The 22,796-nt window shown below is 42.9% G+C and overlaps 1 protein-coding gene across 2 annotated transcripts in view; it reads right to left on the bottom strand.

The window, feature by feature from the left end:
- Positions 1 to 22,796, bottom strand: part of LOC117349026 (protein clarinet-like) — a 404,996-nt gene that overhangs the window by 139,988 nt on the left and 242,212 nt on the right. For both annotated transcript variants that reach the window (XM_033921891.1, XM_033921900.1), the window contains exon 7: positions 7,705 to 7,939. In XM_033921891.1, coding sequence (XP_033777782.1) covers positions 7,705 to 7,939 — 235 coding nt within the window. The remainder of the gene's footprint in view (positions 1 to 7,704; positions 7,940 to 22,796) is intronic.

Genomic DNA, 22,796 nt, shown 5'->3' with positions numbered 1-22,796 from the left:
CCTGGTACCAAAATCCAAAATGTTATACAAAGATTGCCAAGACATATCAACTTTGATCAAAGCTCCAGGTGAGTATAAGCCCTCTAGTAAGTAAATCACTAAATACCTCTACAAAGATGGGAAAAGGGGCAATATCTGGAAAGTAGTGTACAGTATTCTAATGCTCGAAGTATGGGAAACAAGATTCTGGATCTAGAAGCTGTGATGGAAGAAGATGAGTTGGATATAGTGGTGATCACAGAGACATGGTTCATGGAGAACCATGACTGGGATGTAGGGATCAGGAAAGACAGGGTAGGAAGAAAAAGAGGGGGGAGTAGCATTATATGTTAAAGATCATAGTAAAGCCACACAATTGCAGGATCTGCAGGGCAAGGAAGAGGCACTGTGGATCAATTTGGAAAGAGGGAATGGTGAATGTATTTACATTGGTGTGATATACAGACCTCCTTCACAGATGGAAGAAGTGGACAGTGATTTAATAGTAAACATTCAGAATATATCTAAAAAAGTGGAAGTTTTACTAATAGGTGATTTTAACATGCCGGATGTTGATTGGGGTATCCCTATTGCAGGGACTTCTAGAAGTAGGGAGATCCTGAATTCTCTACAACAGGGGTGTCCAACGTTTTGGCCTCAAAAAATGTTTCTGGGGCCACACAAACGTACAAACGCTGCAGTAAGACAGAGGAAGGAGCTGGCAAGACGGTAAACACCCAGGGGCAGCAGAGGAAAACACTGCATCGCCCTCGACTGGGGCCATACAAAATACTTCACGGGGCCGCATGCAGCCCTCGGGCCGCAGGTTGGACACCCCTGCTCTACAAGGAGAACTGTTCCAGCAACCGGTAATGGAACCCAATCGGGACTTACTGGACTTACTGCTTACAAACAGAGAAAGTGTTTCTGATGTTATAGTGGGTGATCATCTGGCATCCAGTGATCACTACATGGTATGGTTTAATATTAAGACGGGTATAGAAAGGGCTCATTCAGATGCAAATGTTCTAGACTTTTAAAAAACTAACTCATTGGATGAGGGATTACATCAAGGAATTGTCTGGATGCGAACATCTGGAAGGAGTAAAAATGCAGAGGGAAAAACTGAAAGGAGTAATTGTAAGAGCAACAAACTTTTTGTGAGGCAAGTAAGTAAAAGTAAGAGGAAAAGAAGACCGTTTTGGTTCTCAAAAGTAGTAGCTGAGAAGGTAAGGAATAAGAGGTTAGCTTTCATAAACTACAAAAGATCACAGAAAGAGGAAGACAGGCAAAAATATCTAGAAAAGTTAAGAGAGGCTGGTCGTGTAGTCAGGAAAGCAAAGATGCAGAAAAAAGCTGACATGATAAAACGGGGAGACAACAGATAATGTACAAGATGCAGGCGTTGTTTATTAATAAATGCAGTAACATATACAACTTTATAGCCAACCAAGGGACCCGACACGGTCCGTGTTTCGGATAACACGCCTTCCTCAGGGGTCCATGGTGGTTAAGGTATAAAGCAAACTGCATAAAAGATAACAAACACACGCCAATCACGATCAAATGGAGTCAAGCAAGTCTTGCACAATGCTTGCTGTTGTTTACTGCAGACTACGTTGGATTTTCTTTCTCCCTTTTGTGCAAAACGGGGAGACAAGACATTTTTTTGATATATTAGTGATAGGAAGAAGTGCAAAAGTGATATTATAAGACTCAAAGGTGAATGGGAGAAATATGTAGAAGCTGATAAAGAAAAAGCTGAATTGCTTAACAAATATTTCTGCTCTGTGCTCACGGCTGTGTTGTGTAGTGCTGGGAGTGGGACCACAGAAGACAAACATGAATAGGGATGGAGAAGTAATAGACCCTAATTGATTTTCAGAGGGTTGTTTTCATGAGGAGCTAGCTAAAATTAAAGTAGACATAGCAATGGGGCCGGATGGTGTACATCCGAGGGTGCTGAAGGAACTTAGGAAAGTTCTGATAGCTCCACTGACTGACCGTTTCAATGAGTCTCTAGAGTTAGGAGTGGTACTGGAGGACTAGAGAAGGGCGGATGAGATCTCTTTCCACAAAAGTGGAAGTAAGGAAGAAGTAGGGAATTACAGGCCAGTAAGTCTGACTTCTGTGGTAAGCAAATTAATGGTGAAGTTTCTTGAATCTTGTGGACTACAGGACTAGAGGCAACATGGATTCACTAGAGGTAGGTCTTGTCAGACAAATCGATCAATTTCGTTGACTGGGTGACCAGAGAATTGGATAGAGGGAGTGCATTAAATGTGGTGTATTTAGATTTTAGCAAAGCCTTTGACAGTGTTCCACAGATGTCTAATAAATAAACTGAGTGCCCTCGGGATGGGTCCCAAAGTGACGGGCTGGGTCAAGAACTGATTGAGTGGAAGGCAACATGAGGGTAATGATCAATGTTACCAGTGGTGTGCCTCAAGGTTCTTTTCTTGGGCCTGTTGTTTTTAACATTTTTATAAATGATATTGGGCTGCAGGGCTGACGGGTAAGATTTGCCTCTTTGTGGATCAGTGCCGGCGTGGTTAAAAGGTGAAGTGAAAGAGGCTATTAGAGCCAAAAAAACATCCTTTAAAGAATGGAAAAAGGATCCGAATGAAGAAAATAAGAAGAAACACAAGCACTGGCAAGTTAGATGCAAAGCATTGATAAAGACAGCTAAGGAAGAATATGAAGAGAAACTTGTAAAAGAGGCAAAAACTATAACAATTTTTTTAGGTACATCAGAAGCAGAAAACCTGTGAGGGAATCTGTGGGACCGTTGGATGATCAAGGAGCAAAAGGGGCGCTCAGGGAGGATAAGGCCATAGTGGAAAGACTGAATGAATTCTTTGCTTCAGTCTTTACAGAAGAAGATGTACGAGATCTACCTGAACCGGAAATGGTTTTCAAGGGTGATGATGCGGAGGAACTGAAAGAAATCTTGCTTCGAACTTAGGGTATAGCGGTATATAAGAAATAAAATTATTATTATTATTATTATGTATTAAGCCAAATCGACAAGTTAAAAAGTGATAAATCGCCAGGACTAGATGGTATACATCCCAGGGTACTAAAAGAACTCAAACATGAAATTGCTGACCTGCTGTTAGTGATCTGTAGCCTGTCGCAAAAATCGTCAGTAGTATCTGAAGATTGGAGGGTGGCTAATGTTACACCGATTTTTAAAAAGGGCTCCGGGGAAATCCAGGAAATTACAGACCGGTAAGCATCACTTCAGTGCCAGGCAAAATGTTAGAAACAATTATAAAAAATAAAATTGTGGAACACGATGACAAACATGATTTAATGAGACGGAGTTCAGCATAGGTTCAGCCGAGGGAGATCTTGCCTCACAAATTTGCTTGATGTCTTTTTTTCAGTTCAAAATTTTATTGAAAAATTTTGGGATAATAACAGGTCAATAACTTCAAATACAGTGAGAATACATAGCACTAAAAGTGACTAATAATAGAAATTACAATCCACTGTACAATTAGCCCTTATAAACCAACCAATTTGTAAACAAAGTCATGAAAGAAAAGGCTAAAAAGAAGATATTTAAGGGAACGAAGGAAAGGGAAAGAAAAAAAAGGGAAGGAGAGAAGAAAGAAAGAGGGTCCGAAAAAGATGTGTCATCAGATGGCAGGAGAGGTCAACTACCGGTTTGCTTAAAAGAGTCCAAGAATTTCCATGGAGAAGGAGGATGGAAAGTTTGCATAGACATTCTAGAGATACAGCGTTTTTCATAAGCATAGGTTTCATATTTATTATAAAGGCAAAGCGAATTCCACCAGAAAGTGTAGTCTAACAAGGAGGCTGATTTCCAATTCTTCAGGATCTGCATAAGAGTCGTTACAATCATGGCATTGATCAGTCTTGAAGGGTAGTCCGATTGGGCAAAACATGGATGTTGGGATCGAATAATGATAACATCAAAAGTAAGTTCAGAGGTGCATGATGTGACAGATTTAATGGTAGTCCAAATGTAGGACCAAAAGGAATGGACAACTTTGCAGTGGAACAACATATGATCCAGCTTCAAGGCAACGCCAACATTGGGGATCCGGTTTGAGTTTGGCTTTCCACATACAGAACGGGATCCAGACTGCATGCCACATAACATAGAACATTGCTTGACGTCTTTGAAGGTGTGAATAAACATAGAAACATGATGGTAGATAAAGGCCAAATGGTCCATCTACTCTGCCCATCCACAGTAACCATTATGTCTTTCTCTCTCTGAGAGATCCCACATGCCTATCCCAGGTCCTCTTGAATTCATACATAGTCTGGATAAAGGTGAGCTAGTTGATATAGTGTATCTAGATTTTCAAAAAGCTTTTGATAAAGTTCCTCACAAGAGACTCCTGAAAAAATGAAAGTGTTATTGGATAGGTGGCAAACTTCAGTTGTGGATTAGGAATTGGTTCTCGGATAGAAAATAGAGGGTAGGGTTAAATGGTCATTTTTCTCAATGGAGGAGAGTAAACAGTGAAGTGCCGCAGGGGTCTGTACTAGGATCAGTGCTGTTTAACTTATTTATAAATGATCTGGAAATTGGAACGAGTGAGGTGATTAACTTTGCAGATGACACTAAACTGTTCAAAGTTGTTAAAACACATGCTGATTGTGAAAAATTGCAGGCGAACCTTAAGAAATTGGAAGACTGGGCATCCAAATGGCAGATGAAATTTAATGTGGACAAATGGGAAGAATAACCTGAATCACAGTTACCGGATGCTAGGGTCCAACTTGGGGATTAGCACCCATGAAAAGGATCAGGGTATCATTGTAGACAATACGATTAAATCTTCTGCCCAAAGTGTGGTGGCGGCCAAAAAAGCAAACAGGATGCTAGGAATTATTTTAAAAGGGATGGTTAACAAGACTAAGAATATTATAATGCCAATGGTGCGACCTCAACTGGAGCATTGTGTTCAAATCTGGTCTACTTATCTCAAGATATAGTGGCGCTAGAAAAGGTTCAAAGAAGAGCAACCAAGATGGTAAAGGGGATTTAATTCCTCTCATATGAGGAAAGACTGAAACGGATAGGGCTCTTCAGCTTGGAAAAGAGATGGCTGAGGGGAGATATGATTGAAGTCTACAAAATCCTGAGTGGAGTAGAATGAGTACAAGTGGATCAATTTTTCACTCCGTCAAAAATTACAAAGATTAGGGGACACTCGATTATGTTACAGGGAAATGCTTTTAAAACCAATAGGAGGAAATTTTTTTTCACTCAGAGAATAGTTAAGCTCTGGATGTGGTAAGAGCGGATAGCATAGCTGATTTTAAAAAAGGTTTGGACAAGTTTTTGGAGGAAAAGTCCATAGTCTGATATTGAGAAAGACATGGGGGAAGCCACTGCTTGCCCTGTATCGGTAACATGGAATATTTCTACTCCTTGGGTTTTGGTCAGGTACTAGTGACCTGGATTGGCCACCGTGAGAACGGGCTACTGGGCTTGATGGACCATTGGTCTGACCCAGGAAGGCTATTCTTATGTTCTTATACCAAAATCTGCAATAGAGTAGACACCCAGGATGATGTGAATAACATGAAGAAAGGCCTGGCGAAGCTTGAAGAATGGTCTGGAATCTGGCAGCTAAAATTTAATGCTAAGACATGTAAGGTCATACATTTGGTCTGCAAAAACCTGAGGGAACGGTACAGTTTAGGGGGTGAAGAACTTTTGTGCACGACAGAAGAGCGGAACTTGAGTGTGATTGCATTTGATGATCTTAAGGTGGCCAAACAGGTTGAAAAGATGATAGTGAAAGCTTGAAAGATGCTAAGGTGCATAGGGAGGGGTATGGCCAGTAGGAAAAATGAGATATTGATACCCCTATATAAGACTCTTATGAGACCTCATTTAGAATACTGCATACAATTCTGGAGGCCACACCATCAAAAAGATATAAAAAGGATAGAGTCGATCCAGAGGAAAGCTATTAAAATGGTGCGTGGTCTTCATCATAAGGCATATGGCGACAGACATAACGATCTCAATCTGTATACTTTGGAGGAAAGGCATGAGAGGGGAGATATGATAGAGACGTTTAAATACCTACATGATGTAAATGTGCATGAGTCGAGCCTCTTTAATTTGAAAGGAAGCTCTTGAATGAGAGGGTATAGGATGAAGTTAAGAGATGATAGACTCAGGAGTAATCTAAGGAAATACAGTTCTTTTTTACATAAAGGGTGGTAGTTGTTTGGAACAGTTTCCTGGTAGAGGTGGTAGAGACAGACATTGTGTTTGATTTCAAGAAAGCCTGGGATAGTCACGTGGGATCTCTTAGAGAGAAGAAGAGATAATGGTTACTGCAGATGGGCCATTTGGCCTTTATCTGCCATCATGTTTCTATGTTATTGTGGATATCCTGAAAACCTAATACCAAACAGAACAATAACCCTACAAAGGTCCACAGGAAAAAAGTGATAGTAGGATCTAAAAGATGACTCTGCTTGGGTGAGTTACTTTGAAATCCATTACTAGTATCATCACAAATATCCATGTATTTACAGAACCCAATATGGAACCATGTTTCAGTACCAACATACCTTGTTCAGGGATTATGACAATGAAAAGTCAACACAATTGCATGAACTATTTGTGACAATGCAAATAAAAGATTTCAAAGTAACTCACCTGTTCTGTTATTCTGAAAATCTGACTGGCAAGGGGGTGCTCCAGGACTGACTTGGAAACTGGCCTAGACCTTCCAAAATGGTTTTGCCACCTCATCCTCCTCTCCCCCCCCCCCGCCCCCTCCAAGGCCTGTGCTTTCCTGTTCCAGAGAAACTATCACTTCCCCCAGTCTGCCATTTTATTGTTGGCCCACATGAGCCTTACAGACTCAGCACTATACACATAATTCCACTCCAGAACAAACTAAAAGGGAATTGAAAAGTTTTAAATCCTCTCTTCCATCTGTAGATTCATCTGTGGGCAACAATTAATATTAATTCAAAACATTTTAATTGAATCTAATACAAATTCTAGGGATGTAGCTTGAAAGACAATGCCTCAATCCCACTTCCAAAATAAGAACAGGTTGAATGAAGCATCTGTTTTGGGCTTAACACCAAAAACGTATACCTCTTTGAAAGAGAGGGAGAAAGAGGAAGGATGATGGGCAGGAGTTGAGTAAGTAGAGAGAAAAGATGTTACTGTGCAAGGTGAGAGGGGGCTAGGGGAGAAGGGTGATGTAGTGGAGTGATGGAGGAAGAGTAAAAATAAAAGGGGATTCAGTGTCAGAAGCTCAGAGCCAATGATTCCAAAGAAAGAACCACTTCAATGGAGCCAGCACTGCCAAAAGAGGAAATGCTGTGGCACTTGTCACTGGTAGGAGGGAGGGAAGGTTTGGATGAAATAGTCTTAAGAACAGAGAAATACCTACCGTACCTGAATGTAACTTATCTTGAGCTACCTATGAAAAGGTGTGAGCTAAATCCTAAATAAATAAAGATTATTTCTTTTTAGCTATCTTTAAAACAAGAGCAGGGACCAAGTTGAGGGTCACTGGAGTAGAAAACCTGCAATCTGCTGGGAAGTTGAGGGAAAGGAGAAGAGGACAAAGAGTGGAGGCACTTATTAAAAAAAAAAAAAGTATAACCTTAAAGTTCATTGAGTAAGTTGAGGGGGAGGAGTGTTTGCTTTTTTTCTCTAAAATGCTGGTTCCAGTTTAGCCCCAGTCCTAGGCTACTCACTCTTTTCCAGCACCCATTTCTTCTTATGAGGTTCTGAGCTGGTCTGATGAGTGTCAATGAGTTTGAATGGTTTGCCAGCTACCTGCGTGCTCTTCTCAATCCAGGGCAGGTAATGGGCGATCTTGGTGAAGATATAGGGTCTCATACAGGTTTTATCAAAGTCGCTAAGTAATCCAACCTGCATCCAGGATAAACTGTCGGGATTTTTGCACACCAGAGGGGCTCCAATATCTCCCTGCATAGAGAAGAAGACATGACAGCAGAGTTGCCAACTTTGAAAAAGGAAAGAAAAATGGCTAGGCTTCCTTCTCCTCCCTTCCCATAGTCTTTCTCTCCAGGGATGTGGGAGGAGCAGGGAAAGTGGGTGCCAGTGCACTATACTTTTGCTGTCATCATAGCAGCACACATACCAAAAGTAACTTGTGCAGACAGTTCCTCAAAGCAGCATCTTCAAAGGAAGAATTTACCCCCTTCATAGTGACCCATTAGGAGACACTATCATCTCACCCCCAAAGGGCCACCCAAGATGCTGTTTAGCCCAGCAACAGTCTTATTTCTCTTCTCTGCATTCTTTCTTCTCTCATCAATCTTCTCTTCTCTATCCCCAATTCTTTTCTCTCTCCCTCACCCATTAATCTTCTCTGTGACACCCTCTTCTGAACCAGGGGCAAGACCTAAGCCAACTATGCAAGTAACAACATATCAATAGTCTACCTCTCATGTAAAGGGCTTTACTGCAAATACAAGAGAGTTCTAAGAGCCACCAAAAGATTTCAAGCCTGCACATGCTACTAATTTTGTAAACCACTTTGACCTGTTTGGTCAAACTAGGTACTAAACATGAAAAATTAGAACTAATTTTGATTCTACACCACTTCAAGGATATATTTTTAAAAGCTCGTTTTATTTTGGATTGTCAACCATAGCAAATTATATAAATGAGACACCTGAATAAAGGGGATGGGACTTGATATACCACTTTTTCTGTGTGGTTACAATGAAAACGATTTACATATTTTAGAAAGGTACTTATTTTGTATCTGGGCAAAGGAAGTGTTAAGTGGCTTGCCCAGAGTCACAAAGAGCTGCAGTAGGAATCAAACTCACAACCTCAGGGTGCTGAGGCCGCTACTCTAGCCACTAGGCTACTCCTCCACTATCAGTTGGGTAAGATTAAAATTAATGGATTTATAGGATTTGAAGAGCATTTCAGCCAGCTGTGTAAGGACTGCAATGGAGGTCTTCAAAGGCGTGCATTGGAGACCACTGCTCTTGGTGAACTAGGTATCTGCATAGGGAAGCACTATTTCAGGAATTGTGCCAGCAAACAGAACAGCAACACATTCCTTACTTTCATATAAAGGAAAATTAGTGTGGTGTGAGACTTTTGAACGTATGCATGATCAAGGCAAGCTGTGCCTGCCCCCTCTGACAGGTTTGCATCAAAGGAGATGGAACACAGGAGCCCTTGAGCATGCCCTTATGCTGAAAGACCCTGTACCAGGCTGATTCTCGTTTAGCTACAGCCTCAGGCCTAATTAGAAGTAAGATGATGCTGGTGATGGTAGCAACAGCAGCAGCGATGAGGGGAGGAGGTAGTCCAGGCAGAGGGAAGAGAGGGAAGATGTTGCATACCTGGAATGAAAAAGAAGGAAAGGGGAAGAGGTGGATACCAGAGGTGTAGAGAAAATGGAAGATGCTGAACTATGTGAAAAATTAGGGAAAGGAAGAGAAGGGGAAGTGCTGGACATGAAGCAGAAATAAAGGAAGAGAAAGGGAAATTCTGGACACCGGGCATCAGGGAAAGGAAGTGGGGAAAATGTTGGGCATAGGGTGTAGGTGAGGGAAAGTATGGAGAAGATGGAAATAGAGGGGGAATGGAAGGGCAAAGTTAAAGAAATGCAAAGCTGTAGGTAAATGCAGTAAAGGAAGGAGTGAGAAATGAATGGCGAGGAGAAGGGGTGAAACCTGAGTAGGGACAGAAGCAAACAATTAATTCAGTAAAATTGAAATTGAAAGAACCATGTCAGAGATGAATATAGGGAAATAAGTGAAGACAACAGGAAAGAAAATATCTTGCAAATATCATTAAGAGAAGATAGAGGAAAGCAGAAGTAGAAAAAAGAATGCTATTTTCAATTTAATGATTGGAATATAATAATAATTTTATGTCATTTTCAGAACTTACAGAATACCTCTTATCTTTCTATTTTGCCTTGTATAGGAGGAAATGTACCACTGTTTCTCTGGTGTTATGCCACATATTTCTGAATATTTCTAATTTTAGTTTGTGGTAATTTTTTTGGTCTTAATGATTTTCATTGTGCATGACTGAGGTCAGGTATTCTGTTGGCATGGAATATGTTTGTAAGAATTTGTAGAAATTCAGTTTGTTTAGTTTTCCCAGTAGGTATATGAATGTCCTAGAGCAGTGTTTCCCAAGTTGGTCCTGGAGTATCCCCTTGCTAGTCAGATTTTCAGGATATCCACAATGAATAAAAGTTTCTGACTAGACAAGATTACAAACAGTGATTTTTTAAGTACTATTTCCCAATTCATAGAAGACTCAACATCAAGAAGAATCCTTAACAGAATTCAACTAAACCTGCCATCCACAAAATACCTCCACTAAAAAGCAAATTTTCCACTCTATGCTAACTTATCTGGGTGTAAAAACCTGGAATGACCTACCAGAAGTAATCAGGAAAGAGACAAACTACACCACAAATAGAAAAAACCTGAAGACCCACCTCTTTGACAATTAACTGTTTCAGCTTCTGTATAGCACCCCTACTTCTAGGCCCATCACCCTTGCCTCTCCATGCCCCCCTTACTACTTTCCTACTTCATCTTTGATCTGTTGCCTAGAGCTTGTATAGGTTTGTGCGACTCACAAATGGAAGATTAGATTAGATTAGGTAACAAGTGGTGTTGAATATCCCAGGTTGAAGCATCTTGGTGATTCCTACTCTTTTTGCTATTACAATATTTCTAGTTCTATCCTTGTCTGGGTCGGCTTCTTATATGAATTCTTAATCTGGATTACTTTTGTAAGGCTTTTCATTACTTCATAATATGCCCAGTACTGAATAAGGATGATGTTTCTGTTACTAAGATTAAACCAGAACCAGGCATTTTTTGTATGGTGAGTTCTGTGGGAAAAGTCCTGGTTCTGCTTCATACCCATTGTTGGGTAAGGGGGACTTCTGTGGATACAGAATATATATTTACAATTAACAACATGACAGTCCAGTGTGCATGATCAAAGGCCAGTTTTTTTTTTTTTTGTTTGTTTTATATTAGAGTTTTATGCTACAGAATTTAACTGCTATAATTTGTGTTGCAAAACTGCAAAGTTTTAATTTCTTTATTATGTAGCCTAGGAAAAAAGGTGCATTCTGGGACAACTCTCTAGTTGATATTCTAAATGAGGGGACTCTCCTTTTTTACTCTATAACCAAATCTCTGAAAGGGCTCTCCGTTTGAGAGCCTGGGGGGGGGGTACCATCTTACCCTTAGCTCAGGCAGCAGATTGTCTTGAGCCACTTGGGGAGGGAGAGTGCAGAGTTTTAATGTGTGTCAGATACATTGGACCATACCTGGTTGTAGGGAGAGATGAGGAGCCTGCTGGGTGGGGTGTGGGAGGAAGGCAAGAACAATAAAGGTGATGCTGGGTGGAAAGCAGGTAGGAAGGAGAAAAGAATATTGGGTATAAGGAGAAGAGGGGTTGCTGCTGGACATGAGGTATAGAGGTTGAGGAGAGATACTGGATGGCTGCTGCTAAGCATGAGGTGGGGGAAAGAGACAAGGAATAATGCTGCTGGGCAGAAGGTACATTAGAAAGACAGAGAAAGGCTTCTGCTAGACAATGGAGGTAGTGAGAGAAGAGAAGATGTGGTTTGATGGAAGAGAGCAATGGGATGTTACTGGGCAAGGGATGGGGGTAGAAAAGGGAGAGAATCTATGCTAGAGCTATTCCTGGTAAATCAATTGAGGGTTGGGGGATGTAATTTTGAATAACTGTCCTGAGTCCAGAAAAAGTTGGTCCCAGCACTGCATTAGTGAAAGTAAGAAAGAGGGGATCAGAATTGAAAATGATTTACCCAGAGACTTAAAAAAAAGTATGACCATTAAACTTCAAGAATGGAAAAGGTGATATCAAGCTAGCTTCTGAGCTGGCTAACTTACAGCTCCAAGAAAAAAGTTTATGGAGAACCCTTAAGTGGAATCTCCTCTACGAACATTTTCTTTCCTTTCTTTCTTTTTTATTAGTTTTCAAATACAAACAAGAAAACTTTTACTTGCATACAGATTCAGAAATAAAATATCCACATAAAGTTGTGGTATCAAAACAATCTTAGGTAAATTATAATAATTTAGTCCACAATATTTATAAGATCCAAGAAAAGGAAAAAAGTAACAATAAACAATTTTACTAAAAGGGCAGCATTAGGAAACAACCCGACAGCCAGTTTAAACTGTAGGAGTCACTATTGTACCTAATTTTACTACCCCCTCCCCCTTTTCTAGCCACAATAAATTCTAACAACTGTTTTGGGTTTTTAAAAAAGAAAATTTTTCCCTTCTAATGTAACACAACACATACCCCCTCTTTTACGAAACTGCGATAGCAGCTTCTAGCGCAGGGAGCCGCGCTGTTCCCGATGCTCATAGGAACTCAATGAGCGTCAAGAGTAGTGCGGGCCATTCAGCATGGCTCCCTGCGCTAGAAACTGCTAACGCAGTTTCGTAAAAGTAGGCCTTAGATGGAAATTTTAATATAAAAAAGCACCTAGAGCTTGGACTTTTGACCTATAAGTCAAAAAGTCCTTTCTTCGCTTCTGAGTTAGTTACTTGAGAAATTTCAGGAAAAAGACATACAGTTGAACCAAAAAATTTATCATTCATATATCTGAAATAAGTCCGAAGAATTAAATTTCTATCAAATTCTAGTGCAAACGTCACTATGAGAGTCATCCTTTCTGATATTACTTCCAAGGAATTTTCCAAAAAGTTGGTCAAATTCAGTTTACCATCTTCTGCTCCCACTACTTCAGTAGGGGTAGAATTAACTTGTTTATTTCCAAAAGAAATATATTAAGCATTTGTTATAGGTGGTAAAGTCTTCATCGGTATTAGTAAGATCTCTTTCAAATACATATGAACCATTTCCACTGCTGATACAATTGGTGACTTAGGCAAATTCAAGAGTCTTAAATTATTTTTCCTTTGCTTATTTTCTATAAATTCCAACTTTATCTGGATAATAGCTCTTTCTTTGACAATCTCAACTTCTAAGGTCTTAATCAGCTTAATCTGTTCTTCATGCCTTTTTATACTCTCAGCTTGTTCATGAAGGATTTCTCCATGAGAGTTTACCTGTGAACTGATAGTAGCACAATCATTTCTGACCATAGCTACTGCTTTCCTGAGGTTAGAGTCCATTACCTCAATAGCTCTCCACAACTGCATTATGAGGATCAATTGAAAAGTTTCTGGCCTAATCAAGAAAACAACATTTTTTTGGGGGAAATTAAATGTTAATTATTGCAGACTTTACTAACTCACCAAATTGTTCGTTCACTTTCACAGAAGGTAATGCTTCCCCTGCCTCTGCGATGATTGCCAATGTTTGTAGCCCAGTGGGATCCTCTTCCTCTACCAATTCTCCTCCCATTGCTTCTCCAAGGCTAGGCAGTAATCTTCCCTCTTCTGGGAGCCACGTCGCCTCTCTCTCTGTGAAGATTCCTCTTCCGGGTTGGAGAGGAGCCTGCCCCTGGATCGGGCTCAAGGAAACCTGATCATAACTGAGGTTCGCCGCAGAACTCTGCGTTCCTCCTGAGATCGTGTGTGTCTCCTTCACATGGGATACGATTTTTCTGTCCAAGGTGGTTTGAATCAGACCTCACAGATTCCCAGTCACTTTCTGCTTATCCATGTACAAAAATTAGTGAAGAAATTGGCACAGCACAGGCACTAAGACAGTGTTCTTCAACCGCCGATCCGCAGACTGGTGTTGATCTGCAAAAATTTCCTGCCAGTCTGTGAAGGATCAGTTGGGAAAAAAGGCGGCTTACTTACTTCGCAGGCTATTTACGCTAACATTTCCAGGCAGTGCCGGGGTTGCTAAAGAGGAGTTATCGTGAACCTGTCGTGATGGCTGATGGGTAGTTTTGTGTCAAAAAAGGCTATTGGAGAGCAAGAGGCACACACCTCGAAAGGGAGGCGTGCGAAGCGGGCGCCACGTGGTGAGTCCAACGACTGCACTGTTTGAAGGCAGCTGCTAAACGCTGCACGGAAAGTTACCGCCACTCTTTTCTCAGTTTTCCTCAGGCTGCCTAAGAGCAAAGAGATCTTCTGCTCCTTCCATAGACCTGGCTAAAAAGAATGAAGGTCCTGCTGCTGCTGGAACAGTAAGATAGAGAGCGCGAGATGTGACTTCCCGAGTTTTCAGGTAGGCGGAGGAAGAGGAGAAGCAGACCTTTGTTACTTAATTGCACTTCTCAGGAAAATGGGGTCCTAATTGTGTGGGCTGGAGACTAGAGAGTCCTTGGACTGGTGAACAGACCGGTCTGGCGGCAGCACTGATAGGCAGTTACGCGAACAGTATGGGACTATGTTCTCCTGAAATTATATATTGTATTTAGTACTCGGGTAGGAAGGATAGGGTTTTTTTTCTCTCTTCATTTATTTCTTTAAAAAACATCCTTGACGATTCTTTTTAAGGTTTGTCAAGCCTTCAGTGAGTCTTTAAAAGGACTACTAGTTTAGTAATGAAAGACTAATGCAAAAAAGCTCCCAAAAAAAGTGGAAAATTTGTACTTTTTTTCTAATCAAATCCCAAAATGATCAACATTTGATTAAAACAACATTTAATTTTCTTGTGACCAATCAGTACTTAGATTTTACTCAAAATCTGCTGAATTTTACACCATTTGTGGCATATTTGGAAAATTGCTTTTTTCAAAATTCTTTATTCATTTTTAAAATTTACAATTAAGTGCAATATAAGATAAAATCATTTTACAATTTAACATAATAATAATAATAATAACAGCTTATATACCGCAATACCGTGAAGTTCTATGCGGTTTACAAAGATTAAGCAAAGGTACAAATTGATTGACTTTAAGAGGGGAGGAAGAAAGAGGGTTAACAGGACATCACTTAATAGTCTATCAAAGTCTAATTCAGATCAAATATCCCTCATTCCCATATACCCAACAACTATCCTTAAACATAAGAAAACATAAAGTATCCCCCCCCCTTGACTTGGACGTGTATGTTCAAAAAGAAAACCCAATATTCATTCTTTACAATATTTTGTTAATGGCTCCCAAACATCCTGAAATTTCTTAAAATTACCCTGCTGTTTGGCTATTACCCTCTCCATTTTAAAGATGTGACATAAAGAATTTCACCAAAAACTATAATTCAGCCGGTCCAAATTTTTCCAGTTTTTCATAATATGCTGTATGGCAACCCCTGTCATAATGAGTAAACGTTTATTATTATTAGAAGATATTTGGCTCTTAGCTCTCATTAATGTACCAAATAACACAGTATCATACGATAATGCCACCGGATTTTCCAATAAATTATTTATTTGACCCCAAATTGATTTCCAAAAGGCAAGTATCAATCGACAATAGAATAGCAAATGATCTAATGTCCCAGCATCTATTAGACTTAGAGCTGTCTAATTTCTGTAAATGAACTGGGGTCCAAAATGCTCTATGTAACAAAACAAAATAAGTTTGTCTCATAGATGTCGACACTATACATCTCATCCTCCAAGCCCAAATTTATGGCCATTGAGACGCAGTAATTTGATGCTTTATCTCAAGGCTCCAAATGTCATGCAGACCAGTCTTTGGTTTCTTAATCAAAAATCTAGATATTAATTTATACCACTGAGCAGCCTTGAAGTCCGCCTGAAAACATAAGACCGACGAGCTATATTGATTTTTAAGATTTTCCATTTGTAGCCTCCTAACAGGAAAAGTTATACATTCTCTTTTTCTATGATAGTATAGTAGTGGCATTTGAGTCTACACCAGTGTTCTTCAACCGCCGGGTCCATGGACCGGTGCCGGTCCACAAAATAATTATTTTATTTCCACCGGTCCATAGGTGTAAAAAAGTTGAAGAACACTGCACTAAGAAATGAAGGTAAGCAAAATGAGATCTGATTAGGCAGGAGATCCGCGCCCAGCGTCTGTCCTCGAAGCCATCTTGGGATCCTCTAAGAACATTTTCCAGGATCAGCACATAAATGTGTGGGTAACTGAATCATTTGCCATCAGTGACAAAGAGGGTAGCAATAATTTGACCTATATAATGTCCCGGAGTCACTGTGCTTATGGATCCCACAGTTGTGTGTTCATATTTATATTTGAAAGGCAGTTCTATAACTGAACAACTGCATTACGAGGATCAATTGAAAAGTTTCTGGCCCAATCATGAAAACAACATTGGGGGAGGGGGAAATGAAATTTATTTTTCAATATAGTCTCCTTTTAACTCAATACATTTGCGCCAACGTTTTTCCAGACCTTTCATGCCTTCAGTAAAATACAAAACCTCTAAACTGGAAAAATAGCTATTTACAGAATCCAAATAAAATTTCTTCCCAGACAGCTATTTTATCAGGTTGGGAAACAGAAAGAAGTTGCACGGAGCCAAATCTGGAGAGTACAGTGGATGGGGAATTCATTTAAACTACAGTTCACACAATTTTGCCTTTGCGATTATTGATATGTGAGCTGGCGCATTGTCCTGGTGGAAGAGAACTTTCTTCTTGACCAAATGAGGACATTTCATCTTGATTCTGACTCTTAAGACATTGTAATAAGCCAGCATAGTATTTGCCATTAATGGTTTTTCCCTTTTCCAGATAGTCAATAAAAATTATCCCATAGAAATCCCCAAAAACATCACCTTCCCAGACAATGGAGCCATTTTCGCTTCCTTCAGAGCTGGTTCACCTCTTGTAGTCCATTGTTTGGATTACTTTGTCTCAAAAGTACAGTGATGAACCCAAGTCTCATCCAGTCACAAAATGCCACAAAAAGTCATTCTCATTGCACTTAAAATGCTCAAAACATGTTTTTGAAATGTGTAATCGAATTTGTTTTTGATCAACAATTAGTAAATACAGCACTCAACTTCTTCATGCCTAAATATTCATGTAGGATAGTGTGTACACATTTTGATGAAATGTCAGCAGCCTCTGCTATCTCAATTGGTGATTTTCCATCACAATTTGGTGAACTTCATCAATCATTTAATTGGTTATTGGTGATTATGGACGTCTGAAACATTCTTCATCAATAATGCTTGTCTGGCCACTTTTAAACTCAGCAACCCACGCTTTCACAATTGAAAATGAAGAAGATGCATCACCATACACTGCGTCTAATGGAAAATTAGGTTTTTACCTTTGATAATCTTATTTCTGTTAGTCCTTGTAGGATTCCATATTCTAGGTGTTCTGTCCCTTCCCGCAATCCAGGAGTTGCAGAAATCTAAACCCTTTTCTGAGCATGTGCTCCTCCTACCTTAGAGAGAGAGAGTTAGAGCCCCCTACAGTTTAATCTCAAAGCCAAGCAACTATACCAGAACCAATCCATGACAAAATAAGGGGGCATGGGGAAACCTCCCTGGTAACATAAACAATTTCTGTTATGGTCTGCTCTGCAAAATATAAAAAGAAGTAATAAACAGAATAAAAGCAACACGGGGGTCACGTGATGGCTGGTTCCTGAGCGGACGTCTGCACACTGAGCTCCGCTCTGCTTCCCCCGACTTCCTCCCCTCCCGGCGCACTCCGGACCGGCACAGGCTTTCAACTATGCGGCGCAGCCGTTGCTAAGCACCGGGAACTGGCGGAGGGCTGCACTCGCGGCTTGCACGACCCAGCGGCGAAGTAAGCCGCCAGCGATTTCGCGACCGACATGGTCCTTGGGGAGCCCGGCGCACAAAATGGCGGGGGACCACGTGCTGGCTGGTGAGCTTGCACACTGAGAACCACTGAGAACCGCTCTGCCTCCCTTGCTTTTCACTGACTTCCTCTTTTCCCGGTGTGCCTCTGATCAGCTCTTGTTAGACCCCTGATAGATCCTTACCGGCACAGCTGTTGCTAGGCACCGGGACCGACCGGGGGGCTGAGCACCACCGCGACTTGCACTCTTCAGCGGCGGAGTATGCCGCCAAAGGTTTCGCGGCCGACAAAGACCTCTGGGAGCCCAGCGAGTAAGATGGCGGAGACCCAAACGGACGCCGTGACGGCCCACTCCCCGGACGAGGTGATGCAGGTCTCCATGAGGCACCTTTCGCAGCTGCTTGATGAAAAACTGGCAAAGCTGCATGCCTCTATGGATGACCTTAAAGATACCCTGGTGGGGCAGGCTGCACAACTGCAACAAGTAGAGGAGCGACTATCGGCTCAAGAAGACAGGGCTGGAATAGCTGATGGCAGGCTTGCTTCTCTGGAGGCCCGGGTTTCCCAGCTGGAGGAGAAAGTGGAAGATCAGGAAAACCGGGCTCGCAGAAAGAATCTTAGATTTATTGGAATACCAGAGACTGTACCAGATTCTGAGCTTAAGCACTTGATTGAACATTGGCTGCCCAAGGAGCTTGGCTTTCCGGACGCTGAGGGACCTGTGGTAGTGGAGCGTGTTCATCGTGTGGGGCACAGGCGTGATCCGGATGGTAATAACAGACCTCGAGCTGTGCTGGCCCGCTTCCACAATTATGCTGTTAAAGCCCGCTTACTTGATTTGTTTAAGCGGGCGCGACATCTGCTGTATGAGGGTGCTAAGCTACTGATCTTTCAGGATTTCTCTACTAAAGTGGCGGAGTTGAGAAGAACCTTCACGCCTTATTGCTCTCAACTGGTTTCCAGGGGAATCCGATTTGCCTTTCTCTACCCGGCTAAGGTGCGCTTGACCCATGAGAACCGCACCTTTACGGTATCTAAAGCGGAGGAGCTGAAGCGCTTCATCGAGAGTCTCCCTGCTCAGGGATGAGCTTGTTCTTCAGGGGGCATCCCTGTCGGAGGATTTGGAGACTTTTGCTTTGGAAGTGAGCCTTCGGGCCTCCTATGCTTTCTCATGGACTCCTCTAGGACGAAGACTATTCTTGCTTGTTTGGATTACCTTGCTGCCCTGTGGATGGAGCTTCTTGGCTTGGATTTGGTTGCGTTGCTGCCGGATGCGTGCTGAGGGGCCTTTGGTGGTTTGCTGGCAAGATACTTGGGGAGAAGATGCTCCTACCCCTTTCAGCCGGCTTTTGAGCAGGATTGGACTTCTGATGACATTATTCTGAATCCCTTTTAGACCTGCCCAGGAGAGCTAGCTGTCTTGTTTTGTGTTAATCTGCGGGGCTGGCTGTCTTGGATCTCTTTTACTATTTTGTGACCCTTTGTGTTTGGTCTTTTTGTCCGGGGGCTGGGATGTTTTCCTGTCCTCTGTTCTCCACTGTTTTATCTTAGGCTGATTTGGGCATGGCTGCGACCGGTGCTTGTGGCGGGAGCTGCGTGGGGGGGGGGGGGGGTTGGGGGAGGGTGTGGGGGGAGTGTGAGCATCGGTGTTTGAGTGCGGTGGGTGTTGGTGGCATGGGGGTGTGGTCGCCAGTGTGGATGGGGAATAAGGTGGGGGGTTTGTTGGAGGGGAGGGGGTGGGTTCTTTTGTCTGCAGGGGGGGGGTTTGTTTGAAGAAGTTGACTGTTGAGTTGGTGGGTAGTTTGGGGTATGGGGTGCATCCTAGGAATCTGGCTCAGTCTGAACTTTTGTATGAGTGGACGGAGCGCCGGCTCGGCTGGGAGGCTGGTGCTGCCGTCCCGTATGATCTTTGGTCTTTTTTGTGTATTTTGGATATAGCTGGTTATTATGCCGGGGGTTAAGATTGCTAGCTTTAATGTAGATGGGTTACACTCTCCTGTTAAGCGTAGTAAGGTACTTCAGTACTGTAGGAAACTACAGGTGGATGTCTTGCTTCTTCAAGAGACACATCTCAACGCGTCTGAGCATGCTAAGCTCCGCAGGGATTGGGTGGGTGAATTTGTTTTTGCTTCCTTTAATAACAGACAGCGGGGTGTAGCTGTGCTTTTCCATAAGAAACATACCTGTACTATGCACAAAATGATTTCGGATTCTGAGGGTCGGTATGTAATTTGGGCAGGGGTGTTTCAGGGAACGAAATATGTTTTTTGCTCTATCTATGCCCCTAATGTGTATTCTCACCGTTTCTTCTCTGTATTAGTTGCTGCCCTTGCTCCCTTTTCTGAGTACCAACTGGTGCTCGGTGGGGATTTCAACATTACTGCTGACCCCCTAATTGACTGTAAACCTCCCAGGCCTCGCTTACATCAAGGGGAACACAAGGGGATCAACTTTGTTGCTTCGCAGTTGGGCCTTGTGGACCTTTGGCGCACGCTCCATCCAGACGAATCTGATTTTACTTTCTATTCACCAGTGCATAAAGCACACAGTAGACTGGATTATTTGCTAGTTGCCCCACCCCTTGTGTCCGGAGTCCGTAGAGTGATGATTGAGGATGGAGTACTCTCCGATCATCACATGGTCTGGATGGAGCTTCTTGACCGCCAGGCGCCCCAGAGGACCTTGTCGGGCTGGAGAATGAATCCCACTTTGTATGAGGATAAAGATTTCCGCACTTTTTTGGCGAACCAATGGGATTCTTATCTAACCGATAACTCCTCTTCTGATGTTTCCGAGGTGACATACTGGGAGGCTAGTAAAGCTGTTCTAAGGGGTAAAATTATGGCTTACACCTCCCATAAGCGGAAAGTACAGGATAAGGCACTGCTGGATCTGTCCCGTCAGTTGGGTCAGGTGCGGGGGGAGTTGCATAGAAAGAGTTCCTCAGCCCTCAAGAGTCAATACGTGGAGCTGCGACGTCAAATTAATGATTTACTGGCACAGAGAGCCCTGCGGGATATTCAGATGTATAAATACCGTTTGCATAGGTGGGGCAACAAGGCAGGGAAATTGTTGGCCTCCTTGGTTAATCGCAGGGCCCGCAGGCGACATATTCCCAAAATCTGGGCTCCTGATGGCTCTGAGGCAACTTCGCCCGAGGCTATTCAACAGAGTTTTGTACAGTTTTATCGGGCTCTCTATGATCGGGGGGGCTGTGACACTGAGCAGAGAGCAGAGTTTTTTCGTGGCCTTCCCCTCCCTGAGTTGTCCCAGGACCAGAGGGACGCACTTAACGCTCCAGTGCAGGGCATTGAGATCCAGAGAGCTATACGGGCTTTAAAGCTTGCGAAAGCTCCTGGCCCGGATGGACTTGGCCCCGAATACTACAAATTGCTGGGGGAGAGGATTATTGGTCCCTTTCAGGCTTTATGTCAGGCCATGTGTGAGGGGGGTTTGCCTCCGCATCGGCTTACTCACGCTCACATTGTTGTATTACCGAAACCTGGACGGGCGGAAGACCAGCTGGGGTCCTATCGGCCTATATCTCTGTTGAATCAAGATATTAAGCTCTTTGCGGCCATTATGGCTGCACGACTTGGCAAGGTCCTGCCCGGTCTGGTTCACCCGGACCAGGCCGGGTTTGTCCCAGGGCGGTATTCTTCAGCTAATGTTTTGCGAGCCCTATCTGTACTTCAGAACCCGGCGCTGCTCCGGAGACACCAGGGTCAGGAGAATGCCCTTATTGTCAGCCTGGATGCGGAAAAGGCATTTGATAAAGTTCTCTGGGATTATCTATTCTGGATTTTACCACAGATGGGTATCATGGGGAGCTTTCTGGCCGGGGTACGTTCACTATATGAGCAGCCGACTGCACAGATCTTGGTGAATGGGGCGCTCACCTCCTCCTTTTCCCTAGCTCGAGGCACGCGTCAGGGATGCCCGCTCTCTCCTATGCTGTTCGTATTGGCCCTTGAACCTCTAGCGATTAAGATCAGGCACACTACAAAATTGCGGGGTATACATCTGGGGACGCAAGAATTTAGAATCAATTTGTTTGCTGATGATATGCTTATATTTTTGGGGGATGTTATTACGGGAGTGCCTGCACTAATTCAGATTATCCAACAATTTGGCATGTTTTCCGGTTTGAGTATTAATTTTGAAAAGTCGGAAGCTTTGGCGGTTCACTCTCACTGTGTGGCTCACCATGACCCTTCTTTCCCATTAAAATGGTCTGGGGGCACGCTTAAATACCTGGGAGTGTTTTTGCATGCGGATCCTCGGGTGGTATATAGAAAAAATGTGCTTGACAAACTAGATGCGGTTGGATCGCTTTGCAAGCGGTGGATGGACTTTCCGATTTCTTTTCTTGGTCGCGTTGCTCTTTTTAAGATGGTCCTCTTGCCAAAGCTGCTCTATCCTTTGCAGATGGTGCCTCTGTGGGTCACATGTAGAGATTTTAGGAAATATAAAGGCATTGTTTCCTCTTTCATATGGCGCTCTAAAAGGGCGCGAATTGGTTACCCAAAGCTTATTAGAGAACGGTCTCAGGGAGGGGTAAATCTCCCGGATCTCCGACTCTATAACGTGGCGGCTTTGCTTCGTTGGGTGCACGAAATCTACACAGGTGAGACTAAGTTTGCCCCGAGGGGTTTTTGGTCCATGTTGGCGGACCCGGTATCCGTGTTCAATCTCTTGAGACCCGGGGCTGGCACTTGTGCTTCCTTGTTGCGACCTTTGCGGACTGCTTGGGGGTGGTGGCGCAGAGAAGTGGGGGGCTCGTCGGGCCCCTCCCCTTTCGTGGAGTTCGTGGCTAATCCTGCTTTCCCTGCGGGTGCACATGTCTTCTTTGTGCGGGCTAGCCGATCCGGGTGCCGATTTGTTGGCCAGCTTGTGGAGCTGGGCTCGGGGCGACTGCCGGATTTTTTTGCATGTCAGGAGCACTGGGCGTGGACTGCAGGGTCCGTACTGTTCTATCTACAACTACGTAGTTATTGTTCTTCGCTTCGGCTGCCGTCCGGGGAGTTACCCTCTTTTTCCTCGCTGGATAAGGCTTTCCTTTCCCTCTCCCTTGAATTTAACTCGCTCTCGGCTTGGTACAAACTGGGGAGAGATTGGAGGCCTGCTGAGGTTTTTCTGTCCCGAATGG

The sequence above is a fragment of the Geotrypetes seraphini genome, chromosome 1, assembly GCF_902459505.1.
Source record: "Geotrypetes seraphini chromosome 1, aGeoSer1.1, whole genome shotgun sequence".
Taxonomy (NCBI): Eukaryota; Metazoa; Chordata; class Amphibia; order Gymnophiona; family Dermophiidae; genus Geotrypetes; species Geotrypetes seraphini.
The sequence above is the reverse complement of the archived record's forward strand: the minus strand, read 5'-3'. Positions and strand labels throughout refer to the sequence as shown.